The following is a 25,010-nucleotide window of genomic DNA, read 5'->3' on the forward strand; positions in this document are numbered from 1 at the left end:
TCTCGTGATTTTAGCATGTTCTCCATGCTGCTGTATTTCATGTATTTATTAATTCAAGGTTAAAAACACTTTCAGTCCCGTTACTCATATACACTCATCTTCCACTTAGAAACCTTGTACAAATGAAACAAAGGTGCCTGAGATTCGACCTAAACACATCCTGAGTAGTGAAGTGTGTGTGTTACTAGATTTACTGTTAAACAAAGATAAAATCAGGCCTTTATACTGTGGCTCCATCTGGATGTGATTAGCTCAGTAGGAACCTGCTGTGGATGCTGGTAATGACGAGGTTTGTGAGATGACTGCTGGGAGGTCAGGATGGGGAATGCTGACACAGCTCCAGAGACACGGCTAATAGGTACAGGTCACTGACCAGCCCGACCAGAATGTGTTCCTCCTCTGGAGTCTAAATAAACTCATAACATGTTTGCATTTGTGATTGTTTAGCTTATCAGTGTTTCTGGTTAAAAGAGCTTCACCGTGAGGCCGTCTGCTGTCGAGGGTCATGGAATCCCAGCTTATGAATCCACCAGTGTACAGTTCTCCTCCTGGTGCTGCTTTCAGATCAAGTTTGGAACTCTGTAGTGACAGGTATTTATGCTTTAAGCAGTTCATTTGTTTGCCGCAACTTCATAAAGACGTTTGGTGTGGAGGAACGTCGATCACGTGTCAGGCGTTCTCATCCAACATCAACATCTGACCTTCACTCAGCGCACACACACACACACACACACACACACACGGCACCCTCCCAAATCCCACCGAAAAAAATTGGGTCAAATTAGGACTGATGTCGGAACCTTTTTATAAACTTGGCCTCAACTATTTATTTATTAGGATTTTAACGTCAGTTAACGTAGTTACTGCTTACCCATGATTCATCAGTTCACATCTTTGGACTGTGGGAGGAAACAGGAGCACCCGGAGGAAATCCACACAGACACGGGGAGAACATGCAAACTCCACACAGTAAGGACCTGGGACGCTCCACCTGGTAATCGAACCCAGGACCTTCTTGCTGTGAGGTGACAGTGCTACCCACTGAGCCACGGTGCCGCCCACTTGGCTGACACGGTCCTTTCTGTGTGGAGTTTGCATGTTCTCCCCGTGTCTGTGTTGGTTTCCTGCAGGAGCTCCGGTTTCCTCCCACAGTCCAAAAACATGCAAGTGAGGTCATCAATGGAACCAAAGTAGGGCACCCAGGTGACACAGCGGGATATTCTGCTAGCACACCAGCGCCAAGATTCTAAACTCCTCGGTTCGAAACTCGGCGTTGCCACCGGTCGGCTGGGCACCATCTAGCGGGCATAATCGGCAGTGCCGGCAGGGAGGGATGGCCGGACTATGTGGGCGGGGTCTTCAAACACTGTGTAAGGACCCTGATTAGCAGATAGAGAGGGGCCTGTGTAGAATGCATGGGTGAAAAAGGGTTCAGCTAAGGGCTGCGTGCGGGTCGGAGGAGGCGTGAGCAGCAATATACCCACCTCGACCGCAATCAGGGATCCACCAGCAGCGGAAGATAAATTGACTACGATAAATTGGAAGAAAATACAGGAATAAAATGAACTGAACTGATGAATCTTGTGTAAGCAGTAACTACCTGTCCTGTCATGAACGTAACCAAAGTGAAACTTGGCCTTAACAAGTGTACAGGTATCGATTTACGGCAATAACAGGCCTGAACGGTGGCTCACCTGTTCCACCGAAAGAATCCACACAAGCAAGTTCTTCAAACCCTAAACACCGAGATGCAACTTCACTTCTGTAACTGACAGTCCAGTAGACGAGATCAAAATTAGAAGTGTGCAGAGAAGTACCACACTGCCACCTAGCCTACACTTGAGTTACTACACCTACTGGCATGTGGATCTATTTCTGAATCGTGTTTATTCACTTTTCCACATGAAAGAGAAAATGACAAACTGAAGCATCATAAAACCAATGAAAACATCTCAGTGCGCATTCGATAATCATCAGACCATCATCACACAGCCTGCTAGAGGAACAGAGGAGAAGAAACGACGGCATAGATGCTGCATTCGGTCAGAATGAATAATTAACCGCTGGATATCATGATGATGCATGTGGGCAGATGTTTAGAAGAGTTTATCTAAATGTATGGTCTTTAAATCTGTCCCAGATATTATTAAAGCCTGACGTGATGTTTCCTTCTGTTTAGACGCTTACTTAGACCAAATAAGATCCTCAGACTGCAGGAATTTAGACGTTTGATGAGTATTAATGACATGTTTTTATATTTCTGGTTGTTTTTACCCCTCAGACGTGGCTAAACTCAGCTCATACTCAGGACTACAGACTGCTGTACCAGCCTCGCAGCAGATTTGTTTGTTTGTTTGTTTATTAGGATTTTAACGTCATGTTTTACCCTTTTTCTGTTACATTCATGACAGGAACGGTAGTTACTCAGTACACAAGATTCATCAGTTCATAACTTTATATCGAACACAGTCATGGACAATTTTGTATCTCCAGTTCACCTCTCCTGCACGTCTTTGGGCTGTGGGAGGAAACCAGAGCTCCCATAAAAAAACCCACACAGACACGGGGAGAACATGCAAACTGCACACAGAAAGGACCCAGACCGCCCCACCTGGAAATTGAACCCAGGGCCTTCTTGCTATGTGGCGACAGTGCTACCCACCGAGCCATCGTGCCGCCCCTAGTGTCAGATGAATAGAACGTAAATATTATGTGAATTTAGGTACAGTTAGTAACATTAAATCGTAAATAACATCCACGTTCAGTAGTGATGCTGATGTACATGTAGCTCAGTGATTAATCTACTCTACTAGTAATAAGAAGGTTGCTGGTTCAAACCTCACCACCATCAAGTTGCCGCTGTTGGGCCCCTGAGCAAGGCACTTAACCCTAAAGTGAGAAGTCACGTCTTCTAAATGCTGCTAATGTAAATTCTCGTCAGTCCATATATGGTCACTCAGGTCCACCACTTCTCACCCAGGTTTAAATGTCACTAGTGTTATTGACTAGTCTACACAAACATGATTGGCTGTCTTTTTGGGGATGGGGCGTGGCCAATGACCTGCGATGGATTGGTGTTAATAAAAAATGAAATAAAATATCCACAAAACACTGCACATGTGGACACCCTTACATTTATAGTACTCTGTAAGTATACTGTCTAAGCAATTGAGGGTTAAGGGCCTCGCTCAAGGGCCTCACAGTGACAACCTGGCAGTGGTGGGGCTTGAACCAGCGACCTTTTAATGACTAATCCAGTACATTAACCCTAGGCTACAACTACTCTGATCATAAGCTTGGTTGACGTCCTGTTCCAGAACTGTGGTCATTACTATATTATTTAGACACTCAGTGTGGCTGAAACACAGTCAGTAGATGGGTGTCCACATACTTTAGACCAATTTTTGCCCTATGGTGTATAATAGTGAGAATTGAGTAAATGAGTGAGCTTTTATATCAGTGGTAAGTGCAGTGGTACCTTAGTGGTTAAAGTACTGGACTAGTAATCAAAAGATTGCTAGTTCAAGCCCCACCACTGCCAACTTGCCACTGTTGGGCCCCTGAGCAAGGCCCTTAATCCCCAATTTCTCAAATCGTGTTGAGTCATAACTGTAAGTCGATTTGGATCAAGCTAAATGCCGTAAATGTAAAGGTAATAGTGAAATAAAATCTAAACCTCTGTTTAATTAGGGTTTTATGGGTTTATACACCGATAAGCCATAACATTAAAACCACCTCCTTGTTTCTACACTCACTGTCCATTTTATCAGCTCCACTTACCATATAGAAGCACTTTGTAGTTCTACAATTACTGACTGTAGTTCATCTGTTTCACTATGTTCTTCAATGGTCAGGACCACCACAGAGCAGGTATTATTTGAGTGGTGGATCATTCTCAGCACTGCAGTGACACTGACATGGTGGTGGTGTGTTAGTGTGTGTTGTGCTGGTATGAGTGGATCAGACACACTCTGGAGTTTTTAAACACCTCACTGTCACTGCTGGACTGAGAATCATCCACCAACCAAAAATATCCAGCCAACAGCGCCCCGTGGGCAGCGTCCTATGACCACTGATGAAGGTCTAGAAGATGAGCGACTCAAACAGCAGCAATAGATGAGCGATCGTCTCTGACTTTACATCTACAAGGTGGACCGACTAGGTAGGAGTGTCTAATAGAGTGGACAGTGAGTGGACACGGTATTTAAAAACTCCAGCAGCGCTGCTGTGTCTGATCCACTCATACCAGCACAACACACACTAACACACCACCACCATGTCAGTGTCACTGCTGTGCTGAGAATGATCCACCACCTAAATAATACCTGCTCTGTGGGGGTCCTGTGGTGGTCCTGACCATTGAAGAACATGGTGAAACAGATGGACTACAGTCAGTAATTGTAGAACTGTAAGTGCTTCTATATGGTAAGTGAAGCTGATAAAATGGACAGTGAGTGTAGAAACAAGGAGGTGGTTTTAATGTTATGGCTGATCATGTAAATCTCTCAGTGTTAGGATAAACTGGTCAGGACGTTTGTTCCCTTGAAAAATGAACCTGATTTTCTGTCACGCTAGTCGTGCACGCTTGAAGCAGCTCAGTCGGACTGGCAGCGCTCACCGGTGTGACGCCGTTTCCTGTTTGATTTCCTGTTTTTTCCCTTTTTTATTGGAGCAGCTGGTCAGAACTTGTGAAACACGCTACTGGAAACAAAGTGTTTTTGCTACCGACTGTACCGGGAATGAACCTGGCACCACATCTGAGCACTACGGTAAATAAAAGTGGGAACTGGACATGACGGGTCAGAACGAGCGGTAAGGTAATGCTCACGCCACGCTGCTTCTCACCGTTTTCAGGTCCAACTGGTAAATATTAGCCAAAACATGGCCTCAAAGCACTTCAGCTCCACTCTCAGTGATGGAGACTATCAGAACCATCATCAGGTCCTCGCTGGTGGGGTTCGACTCAGCGCTATTAATCATTACCGATACTCAGCCTGGGGCGACGTGCTAACACATGGGTTCTATTGCTGGTAATTGGACTTCCTGGAAGGACTGTAGTAAAAAGACCCTTTTTTTTTTTTTTTAGCTTTTTGAGCAATGCAGCATCATCACCCAGGTACCACAGAGAGGAACACGCTCAGAACAAACCACCAGCATTTAAAAGCAATTACATGCTTAAACTCATATCATTTGGTGGCTACAGTACAATAGATCATTCCCAGCTTGGGGTCGGAGGTTAGGGTCAGCCGTTGTATGGCAACCCTGGAGGTGAGAGGGTTAAGGGCCTTGCTCAGGGGCCCAGTAGTGGCCTTGCTGCTTGCTGCATGGTAGAGCCAGGGTTTGAAAATCATCGGTTTGATTGATAGCCCAAGCAGAGACGTGTCAGCTGCAGGCACTGCCAATTATGCCCAATAGATGGTTCCTAATAAAGAAAGCTGCCATAAATGTGAGCAGAAGGTTTTGTACTAGTGACCAGAAAGTTGTGAGTTTTAATCCCTCTGCTATAAGGATTGGGTGTTTTTTTTTTAAGAATCGTTGCTACAGGACCAGCAAGACGATTAGCTCATTAGTTTTTTTTTGTTCATTTGGCAGCTTTTGTCTTAGTGCACATTCACATGAGAAGCAGCAGGGTGTATTATTGTTTCCTATGGATTTGGCGGTGCTGCTTAGCTTGCTGCGGCGCTCTAAGTTCACCTGATTAAACTTTAATCCAGTTTGCTGTTCGCTGACCTTCTCAGAGCTCCTCCAATGGGACGAACTGTTTGATACGAGGCGGTAAAAGTGACTTATTGTAGTAAAACAGTGAGTGAGGAATGTGATTAGTGGAGGAACTTATGAGCAGTAATAATGAAGAGAAGTTTAGTGCTCCTGTCTCCTTCTTTTACTACATTAAACCACGTTAAGCTTTATTTTCAACCAGAAGCGTTTTAGACTCTGGGAGAAGCTGATTCTGATTCTCACCATTTCTCAGAAGCTGGAGCTGTAACACAAGTTTAAAAGTGAAACAGGGAGGAGAATCCAGATAAACACAGATACATGTGGAGCTGTAACCCTGGATCTGACGCTTATTCCACACTGATGCAGATTCAGATCAGATTCACACGCTGATCAGGTTTTACAGCTCAAGCCGAGCGCCGAACACAGCAGCGATTTGTGCCGTGAATGCGCCCTTACTTTGAGTGAAAAATCATATCTATTGAGAGTTAATTAACATGCTAAAGAAAACCAGTGAGCTCGTAGTGACTAGAACAGAACCGTTATGGTGCTGTGTGTTCGTATTGTCACTATTACTGAGCAGGTCATGATGACACCCTCCAAACCCCCACTAGAACCTGCTACACAGAGCCTGAACAACACCTACTGTGTGATTTAGGACGCTGCGAGTAAGTCACAGGCTCATGGACTCGAACCGTTTCATGTCCCGGTCCTGCAGGAACTCCAGCTGGCATCAGAACACCAACGTAAATTAAGAGAAACGGCCGCGTGTGAGACGTGCATCTGCTACGTGGATTATTTATGTGAAATAAGTGCCGGTGCTAGCTGCTAACGCCCCTGAGCTAAATTCTGATTAGCGACCCCGCTACAGTAACATCTGCCCGACGTTCAGAAACAACATGATAGCTTGTAGCTGCGGCCCCTGACTGCTCGTACAGACGTGACGAGAACGCTTTCGCTTAATGTTAGCGTTGACAACGTAACCTATACCGCAACTAGCTAATTAGCATCTAACTAGCCTTAGGGAAAAACAACATGTGGTTTATTCGGATCAGAGTCGTACAGGATTTCTTTTACATTATTAGGATTTATATACAGTTATAATGTCTGTGCAGTGTATAGTGAATGATGTACTGGACTAGTAATATGAAGGTTGCTGGTTCTGGTTAAAACCCACCACTGCCAGGTTGCACTGTTGGGCCCCTGAGCAAGGCTTTTAATTCTTAACTTTGGACTGTATTTAGTCATAATTGTAAGTGTTCTTCCTCGGGACAATTGTACACTTACAAATTACTAATTTAATTTATATAATAAAACACAATATTCCATACGCTGCTCTTTTACACTCACGTTTCATTTATATATTTTTCTATATTGTACATAAGAATAACTGCACACGCTAATGTTTACAGGTGTGTGTGTGTGTGTGATGAGACTGTGTCTGTGTGTTTTTGTTATGTTTTTTAGTTCTGGACTAGTGAGCAGAAGGTTGCTGGTTTAAACCCCAACACTGCCAGGTTGCCACTGTTGGGCCCTTGAGCAAGGCCCTAAACCCTCTGTCTGTCTGTCTACATTTACATTTTACATTTAGCAGACGCTTTTATCCAAAGCGACTTACAGTACATTGTTTGATCAATTGAGGGTTAAGGTGGTTACAGTGGCTGTGGTGGGGCTTGAACCGGGAACCTTCTGATTACTGGACCAGTACCTTAACCACTAGGCTACAACTGCCCAACTATCTATCTATCTATCTATCTATCTATCTATCTATCTATCTATCTGTCTGTCTGTCTGTCTATCTATCTGTCTGTCTGTCTATCTATCTATCTATCTATCTGTCTGTCTGTCTGTCTATCTCTCTATACATCTGTCTATCTATCTATCTATCTATCTATCTATCTCCCTATCTATCTATATGTCTGTCTATCTATCTGTCTGTCTGTCTATCTATACATCTGTCTATCTATCTCCCTATATATCTATCTGTCGGTCTAACAATCTGTCTGTGTATCTATCTGTCTGTCTGTCTACCTCTCTCTCTCTGCCTATCTGTTTGTCTATCAAACTATCTGTCTTTCTCTCTGTCTCTGTGTGTGAGCATACTTGTCCAATAAAGCCTGATTATAATTCTGATGTTGGATAAAAGTACCTGATAAATGCTGCAGATGTAAATAAATCTTTAGACTTTAGTGCATTTATTTGTTTTGTAAGTAACAGTATTTTATTTATTGATTGATTTTTTACATGTTTAATTAGTGAGCTGAATAAATCAGAAGTTGTGTGTTTTATCTTTTACATGCACATGTAGATTGAGAGATGTTCAGGACTGTGCTGCTGTTTTGAATGTGACTGATGTTGTGCCACCATACAGCGGCGTGTCCTGTCATTATCACTGCAACAGCGACACCTGCTGTCTGATGAAGGTACCTGCATGTGTAGTACAAATAATCTCTGTTAAGTCTCTTGGTAGGTACAGTAGGTACACACGCATTATATGGCCAAAAGTACGTGGACACCTGAAAATGAGCTTGTTTGTGACCTTTATGTGATCCTGCTGCTCTCAAGACTGGAGTGTGTCTGTGGGAATTTGTCCATTCAAAAGATGACATCATTTGTATGGCCCCGGCACTGAGTTTGGTCAGGAAAGCCTCAGTTGATGTCCCGGTTCATCCCAGGTTTTTAAACCGAGCTGTTCCTCATGTCTTTATAGAGATTACTTTGTGTACAGGGTGTCCACATACTTTTGTGTATCTGGTATGTACATTCACTGATTAATATAACTGAACTTTTTGAGTATGGGTATACAGTTACTGGATGTAGCCCCTCTGTTGCTCTGTACACTTGACCCTGACTGACAGTTTGGGTTCTGTAAGAGAATCCACTGAGCATGTAGAAGTACGTTGGACCTGTAACGTTACGAATCACGTCGTTATCAGAAGGACGCCGACACAAGCAAACAGAGCAGCTTTTTAGGAAATGCTGACGGCTTTATTCATAATAGTGGTTTCTAGTTGGCACACTGGCTTATGTACTTAACTCAGACCTGTATGTTTCATTTGGACCCTGACCAGGATAAATATGTACTCACTGCAAAGTAGATGAAGTGTTAAAACCTGTGATGACCAGTTAACATGGGCAGCTGGCAGGATGAACCCATTGTACCCTGTGCACAGTCTTCGATCGATATTTAGCGGGGGTTAACACCCCAAGACCACCGGCACTAGTCTCCCCTAACCCCCCCCTCCTCAAGTCTCCCCTAATTTAGTCGTATCCAATCACCCTGATTGCGTTACGCTTCACCTCTACCGATACAACCCTCCACTGCTAACTGAGGAGCTTCGCAACCGACACACGCCCCCTCGGACACGTGTGCAGTACCGACTGCATCTTTTCACCTGTACGAGGCGAGTTCATATGCGGATCAGCCTTGTGTACGGAGAGCCACACCCTGATCAGCATAATTCCTCAACTCTGTACAGGCGCCATCAATCAGCCAGCAGAGGTCGTAACTGCATCAGTTATGAGGAACCCTGGTCCGGCTCTCCCACCCTAAACAACAGGCCGCCCAGCCCAGCCGGAAAGCAGAGCTGAGATTCCATACGATGTATTCGAAATCCCAGCTCTGGTGTGCTAGCGTGTTTAACCTCTGCGCCACCTGAGCGGCCTCCCCTAACCCTTTATTACTAGTACAACATTACAGTGATTACAGCGGGAGATGAACACGTGGCTGGCTTTGTGGATGCCCACCTAGCTAGCCCATCACAGTCTCAGCTGTGCTACCAGCCTGGCCAGGTGGCCAAGTTCAAATATCTGAGGATTTCTACCCACTGCTTTGCTTTGAGTGACTCCTGCTGTCGGGTCAAGGTGCCGGCATTAGTAGTGGAAGAACATGTAGTGTACTTTACGATGTGAAGCCACCGCTTGACCGCACATGTCAGCGATAAACTGGAGTCGTGGCTTGACCCAACAACCTTCCGATTTTCCATTCCTTTTTCCTTTGTGTGGCCACGTTTTGCAGGGTATTAAATCGCAGTCCGTAATCCTTTTTAACGTACAAACAGCAAACAGGAGTCTAGTGTCCGTCAGGTCTAATGCACTGGTTAGATAGTGGTGGTGGGGGGTCGTTCTAATGCTAGCTAACTGTCTAGTTAAGTAAAGTCACATGACTCGTATTGTGTAATCAAGGCACAGTGACATCACATGATTCGCTGGTCATTGAGGTACTTCCCTATGTTCATTAGTCTAGTTTTTAACTTTAAACAGACACAAGAAAACAAAACATGCACCTACAGATAATCCATTACTCATGTAGACATAAAAACATCATCGTTCATCCGCCTGTACGATCACGCTGCTCGATTGATTGATTGATTAATTGATTTTACATTTAATTCCATCGTCAAGTATCTCAAACCCCCAAACGATCAGTCTGGATTCCAGTTCATTCCTCAGTACCAGATTTAGTAAGAGTGCTTTTATCAGGACAGATCCTGAAGACCGGTGACGTTTCAGCACATCGGTCACTTTGGCAGGATTCGGGCGATGACCAGCTGCTTCATTTGTCCTCTGTTGGTATTTTACACATCACCAGAATTTGCTGTAGGGCTTTCTGCACGTCCTCGTCCATCTGACCCTGAAAATACAAAAAATAATGTCATTTATGTAAATCATAAACATCTCTAATCAACCTCTGATCAACCTCTGATCAACCTCTGATCAACCTCTGATCAACCTCTTATCAACCTCTGATCAACCTCTGATCAACCTCTGATCAACCTCTGATCAAGCTCTGATCAACCTCTGATCAAGCTCTGATCAACCTCTGATCAAGCTCTGATCAACCTCTTATCAAGCTCTGATCAACCTCTGATCAACCTCTGATCAACCTCTGATCAACCTCTTATCAACCTCTTATCAACCTCTGATCAACCTCTGATCAACCTCTGATCAAGCTCTGATCAAGCTCTGATCAACCTCTTATCAACCTCTTATCAACCTCTGATCAACCTCTGATCAACCTCTGATCAACCTCTTATCAACCTCTGATCAACCTCTTATCAACCTCTTATCAACCTCTTATCAACCTCTTATCAACCTCTGATTAACTTCTATTAACCTCTAATGAACCTCTGATCAACCTTCACTTGGATGCATTTCTTTAACCTAATAATACTAATCGGGTTCCCTCACTTTTAAGGGGGTGGGGTTGGGGGTTCTATGAAGTCAGTGGTTGCAAACCTCCTCCCCACAGAACTCTCATCCCTCTTCTGCACATGCTCAAACTGTTTCAATCTCTCCTCCCTAACCTGCTTCTGTCTTTTTTTATAAACTCCGTCATGATCTCGTCTGTCCTCGTCACCTCCAGCTCCCTCTCCCGCCTCAAAGTTCTACAACACAGCAGGTCTCACTACTGTCTCGTAGACTCTCCCTTTTACTCCTGCAGATACACTTGTATCAGAAATCTCTCCTGCCACTTACTCTACACTCTTCATTACACTGTACACCAAGGATTTCAGCTCATCTACCTTCACCACCTCACCTCAACACACCTTTACCTTTCCACCACCCTACCTCTCTAATCCACACCTCCATCTCTCCAGCATCTCCTCAAGCTGCTCCTCACAAATCACGTCATCCATTAACATCATGTTCCACGGAGACTCGGTTGCAGCAAATGTACATGTTGTACCGACATCCCTCAGGTCAATAAAATCAGTCACATTATTGTAATTTTGTGGCAGCGAGCTCATGGTCAGCTGTCCACATACTTTTGGTTATACAGTATTACACGGATTAATAAAGTGTTTAAGCATGCGGAAGGGCACGATTACAAACCTGTACAGCGTAGAGGAGATGCATTCTGTACACAGACACGATCTCATGGTGCCTCTTCTTAGACTCCTGTTACAGAAAAAAAGAATAAGAATTTAATGTTTACCCCCCAGAGCACCTTAAACTCACCCCAAAGGTTAAGGAACTGAAATCACTCACTAAAAATAATCAAGCTTTTATTAAACCCACCAGTGGGACCACAATTCATACTGGTGCACCTATAAACACCGATCAGCCATAACATTAAAACCACCTCCTTGTTTCTACTGTAAACTCACTGTCCATTTTATCAGCTCCACTTACCATATAGAAGCACTTTGTAGTTCTACAATTACTGACTGTAGTCCATCTGTTTCTCTACATGCTGTTCTTCAATGGTCAGGACCACCACAGAGCAGGTATTATTTAGGTGGTGGATCATTCTCAGCACTGCAGTGACACTAGATGAGCGATCGTCTCTGACTTTACATCTACAAGGTGGACCGACTAGGTAGGAGTGTCTAATAGAGTGGACAGTGAGTGGACACGGTGCTTAAAAACTCCAGCAGCGCTGCTGTGTCTGATCCACTCATACCAGCACAACACACACTAACACACCACCACCATGTCAGTGTCACTGCAGTGCTGAGAATCATCCACCACCTAAATAATACCTGCTCTGTGGTGGTCCTGAGCATTGAAGAACAGCATGAAAGGGGGCTAACAATGCATGTAGAGAAACAGATGGACTACAGTCAGTAATTGTAGAACTACAAAGTGCTTCTATATGGTAAGTGGAGCTGATATACTTCTTCTCTAATTCTTGTTGTTCTTGCATCACTAAAAGTTCACTCAGCTAATACAGGCGTGAGAAGCTGGAGGACTTACGTTGAGTTGGTACTGTAGCTGTTTGATCTGCTGTTGGAGACAATCCACCTGCTGGTTCTGCTGTCGTTTAGGGCTGCTGGTGGAATAAGAGAGCTGAGAGAGGCTGTTCAGAGCGTCCTTCAACTTCCCCACCTCCTTCGTCAGATCGTCGATCTTAAAAAAAGGAAAAACGGACAAAAAGTGATGTTACTACGGTACTAGTCCAGTACCTTAAGCTCTAGGCTATAATTGCCCTTATTATTATTATTATTATTATTAGATGCAGGATTAGTGGTAGAAGCCCTAAAAACGTTCAAAGGCCAACTTAAATAGGTGCAGTCGAACAAGCCCTGTGTATAGAGGCACCTGCTAAGAGAAGTCACCTGCTATAATCGATCATTTACATTACCATTTTCACCTTTTATCCAAAGCCACTTACAGTACAGTGTGACAGTATACAGTCTGAGCAATTGAGGGTTAAGGGCCTTGCTCAAGGGCCAAACAGCAGCAACCTGGCAGCGACGTTCCGATTACTAGTCCAGTACCTTAACCACTAGGCTACAACTGCCCTGATATCATAATCACAATCGATCATAATCTACATTTACATTTTACATCTGTGGCATTTAGTGGCGCTGTTATCCAAACCTGACTTATGAGCAATTAAGAATTAAGGGCCACGCTCAAGGGCCCAACAGTGGATTTACATTCGATTTACAAGGCCAAGCAGGGTCAAAAATATACATACAGCAGCTTTGATTGGGGTTTTTTAAACTTAAAGCGAGCCACATTCTGTTTATGGTTTTTTACATGACCCAGGCAACACAAGTGATGCATCGTAATCAGGTTTTGTTTATTTTGTTTATTAGGATTTTAACGTCATGTTTTACACTTTCGGTTACATTCATGACAGGAAACGGTAGTTCATCTTCACACAAGGTTGATTAGTTCACAAGGTTATGTCAAACACAGTCATGGACAATTTAGTATCTCCAATTCACCCCACTTGCATGTTTTTGGACTGTGGGAGAAAACTGGAGCTCCCGGAGTAAACCCGGGACACGGGAGAGAACATGCAAACTCCACACAGAAAGACCACCCCAGCTGGGGATCGAACCCAGAACCTTCTTGCTGTGAGGCGACAGTGCTACCCACTTAGCCACCGTGCCACCCCTCGTAATCAGGTCCCACTGTGGTTTACAAGATGTAACATAAAGCCTCCACAACGGGGCTTTGCGTACAACTTTATGTAATTATTATTGTTTTTCTCTGCGACCAGTTTTGCAGCTTAGATGATTTATTTGAAGGTGTTGAAAGTTGGACAGATGTGGCCTAGTGGTTAAGTTACTGGACTAGTAAGCCAAAGGTTCCTGGTTCAAGCCCCACCGCTGCCAGGCTGACACTGTTGGGCCCCTGAGCAAGGCCCTTAACCCTTAATTGACTGTATACTGTCACACTACTGTAAGTCACTTTGGATAAAAGCATCCGCTAAATGCTGAAAATGTAAAGTTCCAAAACTTCATTTTTGGAAAGTGTCACATGTGCATCCTGAAACTGACCTGGCATAAACGTCCCCTACCAGCGTATCCACACTAATGCCTGGTTCACACTACACGACTTTTGCCCTGATTTTCGCTGTGCGGCTGGTCGGCGCTAGATTTGCCGGCTCGGGAGCAACTCGGTGTTCGCTCGGCGATCGAAACTCGGCTCTCGATCGCTGTGTGTGAACTACTCAACAACTCGATCCGACCGGCTCGCCAAAGAGAGATTTCTAGCTCGTCAAATATCTGGATCTGAGTTGCCCGTCTGGCAATGAGTGCTGTGTCGAACAGCCAATGAGAATGCAAGATACGGTGTGAGGGAAAACACAGGGGAGGAGTGTAAACAGGTGGGACAGGGGGATAATATAGTTTATATCAGAATACATCAGCACACACACAAGCTTTACAGTATTTCTGACCTGATCGTTCTCTACAAAACACCCACGCTGCATTGCAAAAAATATTTATTAACCTCCAACTCACTATAGAACAATTCCTGCTGGTCGCGTTGCCAAATCCACTCAGATTCATTTATTTTTCCTCTTTGATTTTACGCTGCACATCAGCACAAACTTTGATCTCTCGCTACTTGTTGCCGTGTATTTTTGGACGTGGTGTCATTAAACCCCTCGTCACTTCTCACGTTTGTTTTTCGTGACAGAACGTAGTTTGGGAGACCAGAGAAGCTCACCTGCGATTCCAGTTGGTGATAGATGGTGTAGTGTGTGACCCCCTATCGCCGATCAGTCGTGTAGAGTGAAAGCCACACCGACTTGTAAGACTCCCGATTACAAGAGATCCAATCGTGTAGTGTGAACTTGGCATTAAGTAGTTTTAAATACCTTCCTTTATCTGAATAAGGCTCTTGGACACTCTGCCCACCTCTGATGATACGTGTTTGCCATGTTCGATGGCAGTTGTAGCCTTGCAGTTAAGGTACTGGACTAGTAATCAGAAGGTTGCTGGTTCAAGCCCCACCACTACCAGATTGCCACTGTTGGTCCCTTGAGCGAGGCTCTTAACCCTCGATTGCTCAGACTGTCACAGTCACTGTGGATAAAAGCATGAATATAAGGAACTGAACTGACCTTCTTGTTCTTCTCTCTTTCGGAGCCGACGTGGTTCTCCACCTGCTTCTTCAGCTGCGTGATCACGTCCTGCGCCTCCTTACACCTCCTACTCAGTACGCTATTCTCCTGCTCCTTGTGAACAGCCTGCTTGTGCGCCGACTCCCTCTCGCTCCGGCCGTCCTTCACCTCCTGCCAGGCCGCCGTCACCTCCAGCGCCAGCTCGTCCTGCTTCCTCAGGGCGTCCTGAAGGAGCTGGGTGAGGTGGGCGACGTCGCCCTCCAGCGACTCCTTCATCTGCCGGTGCTCCTGTACGGAGACCAGACTGTCCGGCGGGACGTTCCTCTCCTGCATGACCTTGAGTTTGGTCTGCAGCTCGTCCACCTGAGCGGTCTTCTGCAGGAGCTGGTGTTTCACCGCGTCCAGTTCGGCCTCCAGGTTCTTGACGGCGTTGCCTAAAGACGCCACGACCTGCGTGTGGTCGGAAACGGACACGGAGGACTGGGACTGGATCTCGGCGTCCTTTTTGAGCCGGGCGATCTCCTTCAGCGCTGACTGGTGCTTCAGTTCAACGTCCTTCAGCGTGTTCTGGACGTCCTTCATCTTCACCGCCAGTTTTTCCTCGTGCTCCTGCTTGCAGGAACAGACGACGTTTTTGTTCTTCTCGTCCGACTCGAGGGCTTGGAGCTTACTCCGGACGCCGCTCAGCTCGTTTTTCGTGTCGCTGTAGGACTTCGACAGCTCCTTCAGCCTCTTCTGGAGTCCGCTGATAACCGATCCCATTTCCACTTTCATTTCTTCAAAGTCTTTGGCGGCGGCCTCGACGGAAACCGTACCTCTGAGTGCCTCCTGAAGCATCTTTATCTCCTCCTGCGCCTCCTCGTACTTCTCGCTCATCAGCGCCTTTTCCTGCTTGATATTTTCCACCATGAGAGCGTGAGAGGTTTTCATTTCCTGTCGCTCATCCTCGGTCACATGACCGCTCTGTTCGAGCCTGTCCTGGAGTTCTTTGATCAAACCGGCGTCTCGCGTTCTCTCCTCTTCAGCCTTCGCCAACTTCGCCTTTAAATCTTTCACTTCCTGTTCCAGGCAGCTTTTCAAATACTGAAACTTCCGCACGACCTGATCCTCTAACGTCCCGTCCTCCATTTTCCTCGCCGCGCTTTCCGACGGACCCTCGCTTCCGTTCTTTCTCTGATGCTCGTAATCGGGTTTGAGTCTGGCCTTCAAGGAGCGGTTCTCCAGCCTGGACTCGTCCAGCCTGACATGCAGGTTCTGCAGCGCGTCCTTCAGGAGCATCACCTCGTTCTTCGCAGCAGCTCCACTCAGATCAAAAGCCAGTTCCTCACACGCTTCCTGCTCATCGAACTCGGCCTGGCTGGACCGGTACGATGCGTTTGAGCCGATGCTGTTCGGGCGTGAATCCCCCCGACCTTCCTTACCCTGCGGAGCGGGACGCTTCTGCAACAGAGAGAGACGAATACATTCAATTTAATTATCCAATTAATCATATAATGATCAGTTATACACCGATCAGCCATAACATTAACACCACCTCCTAGTTTCACTGTCCATTTTATCAGCTCCACTTACCATATAGAAGCACTTTGTAGTTCTACAATTACTGACTGTAGTCCATCTGTTTCTCTACATGCTTTGGCCAGGACCCCCACAGGACCACCACAGAGTAGGTATTATTTAGGTGGTGGATGATTCTCAGCACTGCAGTGACACTGACATGGTGGTGGTGTGTTAGTGTGTGTTGTGCTGGTATGAGTGGATCAGACACAGCAGTGCTGCTGGAGTTTTTAAATACCGTGTCCACTCACTGTCCACTCTATTAGACACTCCTACCTAGTCGGTCCACCTTGTAGATGTAAAGTCAGAGACGATCGCTCATCTATTGCTGCTGTTTGAGTCGCTCATCTTCTAGACCTTCATCAGCGGTCACAGGACGCTGCACACGGGGTGCTGTTGGCTGGATGTTTTTGGTTGGTGGACTATTCTCAGTCCAGCAGTGACAGTGAGGTGTTTAAAAACTCCAGCAGCGCTGCTGTGTCTGATCCACTCATACCAGCACAACACACACTAACACACCACCACCATGTCAGTGTCACTGCAGTGCTGAGAATCATCCACCACCTAAATAATACCTGCTCTGTGGGGGTCCTGACCATTAAAGAACAGGGTGAAAGGGGGCTAACAAAGCATGTAGAGAAACAGATGGACTACAGTCAGTAATTGTAGAACTACAAAGTGCTTCTATGTGGTAAGTGGAGCTGATAAAATGGACAGTAAGTGTAGAATTAGTACAAACAACGCCACTCCCAGAACCAGGCTGTATTTGCTCCTTGGTTGATGTGTGTTAAACTCAGTATTGCTAGATGACTCTGTGGTTTTAAGAAAACAGCCTCTCTAACTTATATGTCAACTTGAAGCAGCTGAAAAATCATCCATGAGCAGCTGCAACCATTAAAGGGTTTAGAGTTTCAGTAGGTGGTGTTTTACAGTGTCGCCCAGTTATTTATTACCTTGATGAGCTGGGCGAGCTGCTGGTTCTCCAGTGAAAGCGAGGCCACCTTGGCTTGCAGGGTGGTGACCAGTGATGAATCTGCACTGGCACACTGTTCAGCCTGGGTCAATAAAGCAAACCAAACAGGGCTTACGTCAGAAGAGCTTTATTAAGTCTGTGTTTAGCAGACGTCTTTATCCAGAACGACTTACAGCACTGTGACAGTGTGCTGTCTGAGCAATTGAGGGTCAAGGGCCTTGCTCAAGGGCCCAACTGTGACAGCCTGGCAGTGGTGGGGCTTGAACCAGCACCTTTTGATTTCTAGTCCAGCTACAACTGCCTGCAGTCGGGCAGGTCTTCTTGAACACGATGCAGTGGGCATCATGCACCCCGACTCAAAGCTGTTACAACATTAAAGAGCTTTTACACAACAGCTAAGAGGAAATCAAACCCAGCCGTGATTATCAGGCTGCTAAAGTGCTAACGTTAGGTAACCGAACAGGACAGGAACGTGGTCGAGGCAGATGGTCGTATCTGGCAGCACACACACACACACACACACAAAAGAATGGATGGAGGATAAGTGAGATGGTTTCATCACGTTCCCCTAAGCGAGGTCCATTACCAGGCTCGGCTGGCAGCTGCAGCTGCAAAAATGGGTTCCAGAAGAGCTGAGGATCAAAGCGTAGCCACATAATAGAATATTAAAGGGTTACGCTGTACTCGCCTTGGGCTCAGTCTGCTCCACAATCTGCTTCAGATCCTCAATGGTCTCCAGCAGCATGTTCTTCTCTTCCTGCAGCTTCTCGATCTCTACTTTCAGCCCCACGCTCCTCAGCTCGTCCTCCTGGAGGAACGACACACCATAACTGAGCTAAAGCACAACGATTATGATAACGTATGCTTAGAAAGGCCTGGTGCACTTAAGGTGGTATCAAACAAGATAATTTAGGCTTTAATATTAAAATATTTTTTTTTTAATTTTTTTATATTGGAGTATTTAGAAATGAAGGAATGTCCACGATTTTGAAGCTGACGTGGCCACTTTAACATGGAGAAGATACAGTTGATAATAATAATAATAATCTAGGGAAAATGGAACACCTTTATTTGTAAAATAAACATTAACATGTGTGCAGTATAATGAAAGTCTTCTTTGAAAGCTGGGGTCAGAGTGCAGGGTCAGCCATTGTACAATGCCCCTGGAGCTAAGAGGGTTAGTGGTCACCAACCACCGGGCGGCTGACCGGTACCGGCCCGTGGGTCATTTATTACCGGGCCGCACAGAAAGAATAAATAATTAGAGATCGCTACAAGAGCAATTACATTTCCAACACTCTTCGGGTGTTATTGTGGTGGGAGCAGCATCTCATTGCATCGAAAAAAGCACAGGATTCACCCTGATTTTCCATTTTATAGTTTTTCTGTTTTAAATCCTCCCGGCCCCCCACGGTCCTTGAAATTATATCTTATAAGAAACCAGTCCGTGGAGCAAAAAAATTTTGGGGACCGCTGGGTTAAGGGACTTACTCAAGTACCCAAGAGTGGCTGCATGGTAGAGCTGGCATTCAAGTCCTCAACCCTCCAGTTTGTAAACAATAGCTCTACCTACTAAGCTACCACTGTTCACAGTATAATAACGTACTCATTACGATGCCAGTCCAGCCATTTCCTACCATGATAAAATTGGACTTAAGCGTAAATTTGACACCCTCACGGTGCTTATGCTCAGCATGTCTTACCCATCAGTGATGTGTCTCTGAAATATTATACATTATTATAACAATATAAACTATATTCTTACACCCTCACACATACATTATTCAGGTGTTGTACCTGATGCACCGGTGTAAAGGTCGAACTCTTATTATAATAACGAGTAGCTAAAAGATACCGTTTGTATCTTGTTTAGCATATTTAGCTGTAATGAACTGCTAGTGACAGACTGTTTAGAATGCGGCAGTTCTCTGGTGGTGATAAATGTTTATGGTTTTGTTCTACATTACTACGACAGCAGATTAGGGCCACTGTGAAAAATATAGTTTTGATTTTGAGAATAAAGTGGAAATATTTTGGCCAAAGGTTGTGCAGCCGTCGTAGGCTCGTCAGTTCAGAGAAACATGGGTCTCAGTACCTGGATTGGCCTCCACTGCGCATTACTGTGGTTATCCAGTAACCCGTGATTATTTTGGGTGGTTGTTTGTATTGTGCGCTTCCATCCTCATGACATGACGACTAAACCTGTCAATGCAACCATTTATAGAGATGCCGTACGGCTTTAGTTTATCGAAGGAGTCCGTATGCTATAAGGCGTTGGGGCCTCGGTTGAAGTACTGGCGACGACGCAGACGGCGAGCGCACCGATGGCACAAGTTCTTCTAAATAAACACAGTTTACTGCAAAGCCGTTTCAGCATCCAAGTGCTAATAACTGGTGCTGATGTGCAGGAGATTGATGATTTCTTTATTTGTGAAACCGATACGAAAGTATAACTTTACCAAATCATGAACATCCCTCATTTTAACACCAGGAGGCGCTATAGCCATAATATGTTCACTATAATCTCAAAATCAAAACTATATTTTTCTTTAAAGTGGCCCTAATACGCCGTCGCACATTACTGCTCGCTGAGGTTGTCGGTTGACTGATAACTAATGACTGACTGTTATTAGGCAAAAGAATTAAACACTTGCTGAATCCCAAAGAGTCCCAAAACAGGAACATCACACACTGTATTGGACAGAATTTCAATAGCTTGTTTATTATTTTCGCTAATTATAACTTTAGTTTCAATTAATTTTGTGTATGAATTGTGTAAATGGAACTCGAGGAGGACGGAGGTCCCTGCTGGTTACTCTTAAGGTTCCTTCCTGTAATTTTAAGGACGTTTTCTTGCCACCGTCACCCTCGGTTTGCTCAGCAGGGGTTTTTGGTCTGTCGGTCCTGGATTCTGTACAGTTGCTTTGAGACAATGTTTATTGTAAAAAACGTTATATAAATACTTTTGACTTGAGAACTTCTGTGTGTGTGTTCTTATTGGCTGGGTGGTGACAAGGTTGGATGTTTATATTTTGGACAGTCCTCCTCTTTCTTATTCCATTAGGATTTGAGATTGCACATTACCCATCCTAATAAGTGGGATGCTTCATAACCATTTTAAAAAATGTGCAAATAATAAATACATGAGCGAAAAATGGTGCAGCTATAAAAATAAAAATAAAGAAGCGGAATGACACTTCAGTGCCTCGATGTTTTTACTCAGTGTAGCATGAAATTGATCATCATGACTTTATTACCTGCACTCAACTTTACCTTGTAACTGAACCTCTTGGACGAACCACTTTTACTGGACACTGGAGTTTCACTCGGGGTCAGATAAGGTGGTGAGAGTGGTGACTGAAGAAACCAAAAAATAATAATAATTAACAAAATCAATCAGCCATCGTGACTCATTAGTGAATAAAATATAAAACTGACATTAGGCGATGACTTCTTTAAAATCCAAATGTACACACACTTTAATAAAATGTGATTATTATGTTTTATCCTGGTCAGGATCGCTGTGGGTTTAATAAAACATCCCAGACGGTGTAGAAGAATACGGACGTTTGTGTTCAGTGGGATCGTGAACATGCATGTGGGGAGTTAGTACCGGACACAGACAGTGACAGGTGGACAGGGTCAGGGTGGTGCGTGATTACCTGCAGTGGGCTGATAGGCGGTGGGGGCGCTTTTCGCTTTTTAGAGCTGGAGTTTCTGTCCTCGTTTAGCTTAGCCCTGTGATCATGCTAACGCGTGAGCGAGACAGAGAGCAACAAAATCACGGTTAGTGAAGAAACACCGGCGCTGTAATACTAACTATGCTAACTAGCGTTATCAGGTATTAATACACAGGACACACCACATGGCCAAATGTATGTGGACGCCAAATATCACATCCGAATCTGTCGTCTTGGTGTTTTACCAGTTTAATTAATTTAACTATGGAAAGGTGTCCATTTAGCCACCATTGCATTTATATGGCAGGTACCGCTGATGAGCAAACTCACAAATGGGGTTCCAATTCATCCCAAAGGTGTGGGATGTGTACAACGTCATGGAGTTCCTCCACAACAAACCATTTTGTGGAGCTCGCGTTGTGGATGTTAAAACAAGACAGTGGGAGCTTAGTGGGTAGCGCTTTGGACTATCAATTTAAATGTTGAGAGTTTGAATCCCAGCTCTGCCATGCAGCCACTGTTGGGCCCTTGAGCAAGGCCCTTAACCCTCTCTGGCTGGGATACGCAGAAAAAGAATGATGTTGTACTGTATACGTGTATATGTATATATGACAAATAAAGGCGCTCTATTCTATTCTATTCTATTCTATTCTAAAAAGAACAGGCATTCCCCAAACTATTTTTCCCCAAATGGTGCAGCACAGGTCAAACCATCCAGATGGCTACAAACCATTAATTTTACAAACAATTCTTTACAACTTGGACGAATCTGGGTTTGGTTGATTGTTTAGGTGCAATGGTCGTGCACCTAATGCCACTCCAGTCAGTGCTCGGCATTGCGCTTGGTCATCTTGGGCTTGGGGGGCCCAAACCATCTTCGCATGAAACTTCACAGATCCTGGGGCAGATTCACGATTTCAGAAAATGTGCTTCCACTGCTCAAGGATCCACTGGTGGTGTGCTTTATACCACTCCAGACGACATCTATCACTGAGCTTGGTGATCTAAAACTTGGGTCTGGTAACTTGACCATGGAAACCAGATTAAAAAGGCGCTTAATGGACAGTTCCTACTCTTACGTACATCGCTCATGACTCCTCAGTATCGCTCATGTTGTACCGTGAATGTCTGTGGAGAGCGTAGGAGTGCATTCCTGAACCGTGGGCACCTTTTAGAAACGGGTGTAACTGAAATAGAGATGTTAAACATACTGTTGGCCATGTGGTGTTACTGTACCATATTTTATAAACACCAAGGGTCTGTCTGAAAACCTAGTGACCCGCCCTGCTCCCCTACTACCTATTTGATCAGCTGCCTCAGTGATCAGCAGACAGAGATTACGCCGGCTAGCACGCCAGCTAACGTCTCCCTCTGTGTCCCGAAAACGCTTCAACCGTCCCTGACGCCCCAATTTACAAATAAGCGGCACTCGTATAATTACACCTTTTATTAATGAACACTTACTGATTAAACATCAGTGAGAATTTATTTACATCATAAATTGAAAAGAACTCCGTTGGTTGGTCCGCATTGATTCATCCACCCAGCACTGAATGCTGGGATTGATCTTCAGCGCTGAGGAGGCATCGGGCGCTCCCTCATTATTCAGTCAGATTCATATTTCACTCAGAATTAAGGCGCCTCAGTAGGAGCATTTTAAGGAATCTAAGGATTTAGACACGCCCTCTTCTCAGGAGTGTAGGATGATGTAGAGAGAGCGCTGGGTTTTCAGACAGACCCTAAACTCATGAAGTCATGTGTGAATTGAGCAGGAAATAAATAAAACATGGAGCATTTCTGTGCTGCATGAGCATCAGTAAGAGAACGATGGCGTACCTGAGGGGTTCTGGGTGAATTCTGATCTGCTTTTATGGGGAAACAGAAAGAGAAAATAATGAAATGAAGTATGAAATGGAAACGAATTGAACCGTCATGCAGGTGAATCTTCCACCTGCTTTTAATTACTGAGCATTTTATCATTCGATCTTTAATTATGTTGGATTTTCTGGCTGCAGGGTCTGAGTTAGAGCAGCCGAACACACGGTGGCGCTGTTGAGCCTGTGGCACCAGATAAACCAACAAGCTCGAACATCAGGTCAGAATGTGTAGAAAATCTAACAGTACAAGAGTCAAAATAAATAAGAGTTCTGTAATAACTGCAGCAGCTCAGAGTAGAAATCAAGTGCAGCATGTAAGTCTGACTCCAATCTGGTTCTTACTCTGTTCTTACTCTGTTCTTACTCTGTTCTTACTCTGTTACTCCTCCAATCTTACTCCGTTCCTGCTCCGTTCCTTACTTAGAATTCCTCTGTTCTTACTCTATTCCTGCTCTGTTCTTACTCCGTTCCTGCTCCGTTCTTACTTTGTTCTTACTTTGTTCTTACTCTGTTCTTACTCTATTCCTGCTCTGTTCTTACTCTGTTCTTACTCTGTTCTTACTCTGTTCTTACTCTGTTCTTACTCCGTTCCTGCTCCTTTCTTGCTCCGTTCCTACTTTGTTCTTACTCTGTTCTTACTCCGTTCCTACTTTGTTCTTAATCTGTTCTTACTCCGTTCCTACTCCGTTCTTACTTTATTCTTACTCTATTCTTACTCTGTTCTTACTCTGTTCTAACTCCGTTCCTGCTCTGTTCTTACTCCGTTCCTACTCCGTTCTTACTTCGTTCCTGCTCCTTTCTTACTCCATTCCTGCTCCGTTCCTACTCTGTTCTTGCTCTATTCTTACTCTGTTCTTACTCCATTCCTACTCTGTTCTTGCTCTGTTCTTACTCCGTTCCTACTCTGTTCTTACTCCGTTCCTACTCTGTTCTTACTCCGTTCCTACTCTGTTCTTACTCCGTTCCTACTCTGTTCTTACTCCGTTCCTACTCTGTTCTTACTCCGTTCCTACTTTGTTCTTAATCTGTTCTTACTCCGTTCTTGCTCTATTCTTACTCTGTTCTTACTCCGTTCCTACTCTGTTCTTGCTCTGTTCTTACTCTGTTCTAACTCCGTTCCTACTCTGTTCTTCCTGCTCCGAGTAGTAGAAAAGAAGTGCAGCAGTAAGTCTGGCTCGAATCGCTACTGAGAAGCTCAAGACCAGAGCAAAACCCCCCAGCGAGGGTTCGTCTCTTCCTTCAGAAAGCAAATTCAGTTCAGATCCCAACAGCAGCTTCAGAGTTCATCAGCCAAACCCGAACACACACTGCTGCTGCTGGGGGGCTTTTGTACCTCAAGACTCCGTTCTCACCCAGCTGACAGGTCGTTGCTTTATTAGAAAGGTATTTGTTCTGCTTCAGATGCCACCCAGCAAGCCCTGAGTGTACTCTGAGACGTGAAGAACATCAGCAACAACCTTCATCTCCCTTTCTGCCAAGCTTACAAACACTGAGCCGGATCATGTGTGATGAATGATTCAAAACACAGAAAAAAAAAGAAAAAAAAAAATTTGTTTCTACACTCACTGTCCATTTTATCAGCTCCACTTACCATACAGAAGCACCTTGTAGTTTTACAATTACTGACTGTAGTCCATCTGTTTCTCTACATGCTTTGTTAGCCCCCTTTCATGCTGTTCTTCGATGGTCAGGACCACCACAGAGCAGGTATTATTTAGGTGGTGGATCATTCTCAGCACTGCAGTGACACTGACATGGTGGTGGTGTGTTAGTGTGTGTTGTGCTGGTATGAGTGGATCGGACACAGCAGCGCTGCTGGAGTTTTTAAATACCGTGTCCACTCACTGTCCACTCTATTAGACACTCCTACCTAGTCGGTCCACCTTGTAGATGTAAAGTCA

The 25,010-nt window shown here is 44.8% G+C and overlaps 1 protein-coding gene across 3 annotated transcripts in view; it reads right to left on the minus strand.

The window, feature by feature from the left end:
* Positions 1–7,909: 7,909 nt before the first annotated feature.
* Positions 7,910–25,010, minus strand: part of rai14 (retinoic acid induced 14) — a 67,643-nt gene continuing 50,542 nt past the window's right edge. The window contains exons 10-18 of one of the 3 annotated variants that reach the window (XM_063011129.1): positions 23,069–23,094; positions 21,215–21,301; positions 20,826–20,909; positions 18,241–18,360; positions 17,533–17,634; positions 15,023–16,462; positions 12,415–12,567; positions 11,551–11,616; positions 7,910–10,348 (exon numbers count right to left, since the gene is read on the minus strand). In XM_063011129.1, coding sequence (XP_062867199.1) covers positions 10,271–10,348; positions 11,551–11,616; positions 12,415–12,567; positions 15,023–16,462; positions 17,533–17,634; positions 18,241–18,360; positions 20,826–20,909; positions 21,215–21,301; positions 23,069–23,094 — 2,156 coding nt within the window. In that variant the 3' untranslated portion in view covers positions 7,910–10,270. Of the gene's footprint in view, positions 10,349–11,550; positions 11,617–12,414; positions 12,568–15,022; positions 16,463–17,532; positions 17,635–18,240; positions 18,361–20,825; positions 20,910–21,214; positions 21,302–23,068; positions 23,098–25,010 lie in introns of all 3 variants that reach the window. The other 2 variants (XM_063011128.1, XM_063011127.1) reach the window with 2 other exon arrangements.

This window comes from Trichomycterus rosablanca, chromosome 16 (genome assembly GCF_030014385.1).
Source record: "Trichomycterus rosablanca isolate fTriRos1 chromosome 16, fTriRos1.hap1, whole genome shotgun sequence".
NCBI lineage: Eukaryota > Metazoa > Chordata > Actinopteri > Siluriformes > Trichomycteridae > Trichomycterus > Trichomycterus rosablanca.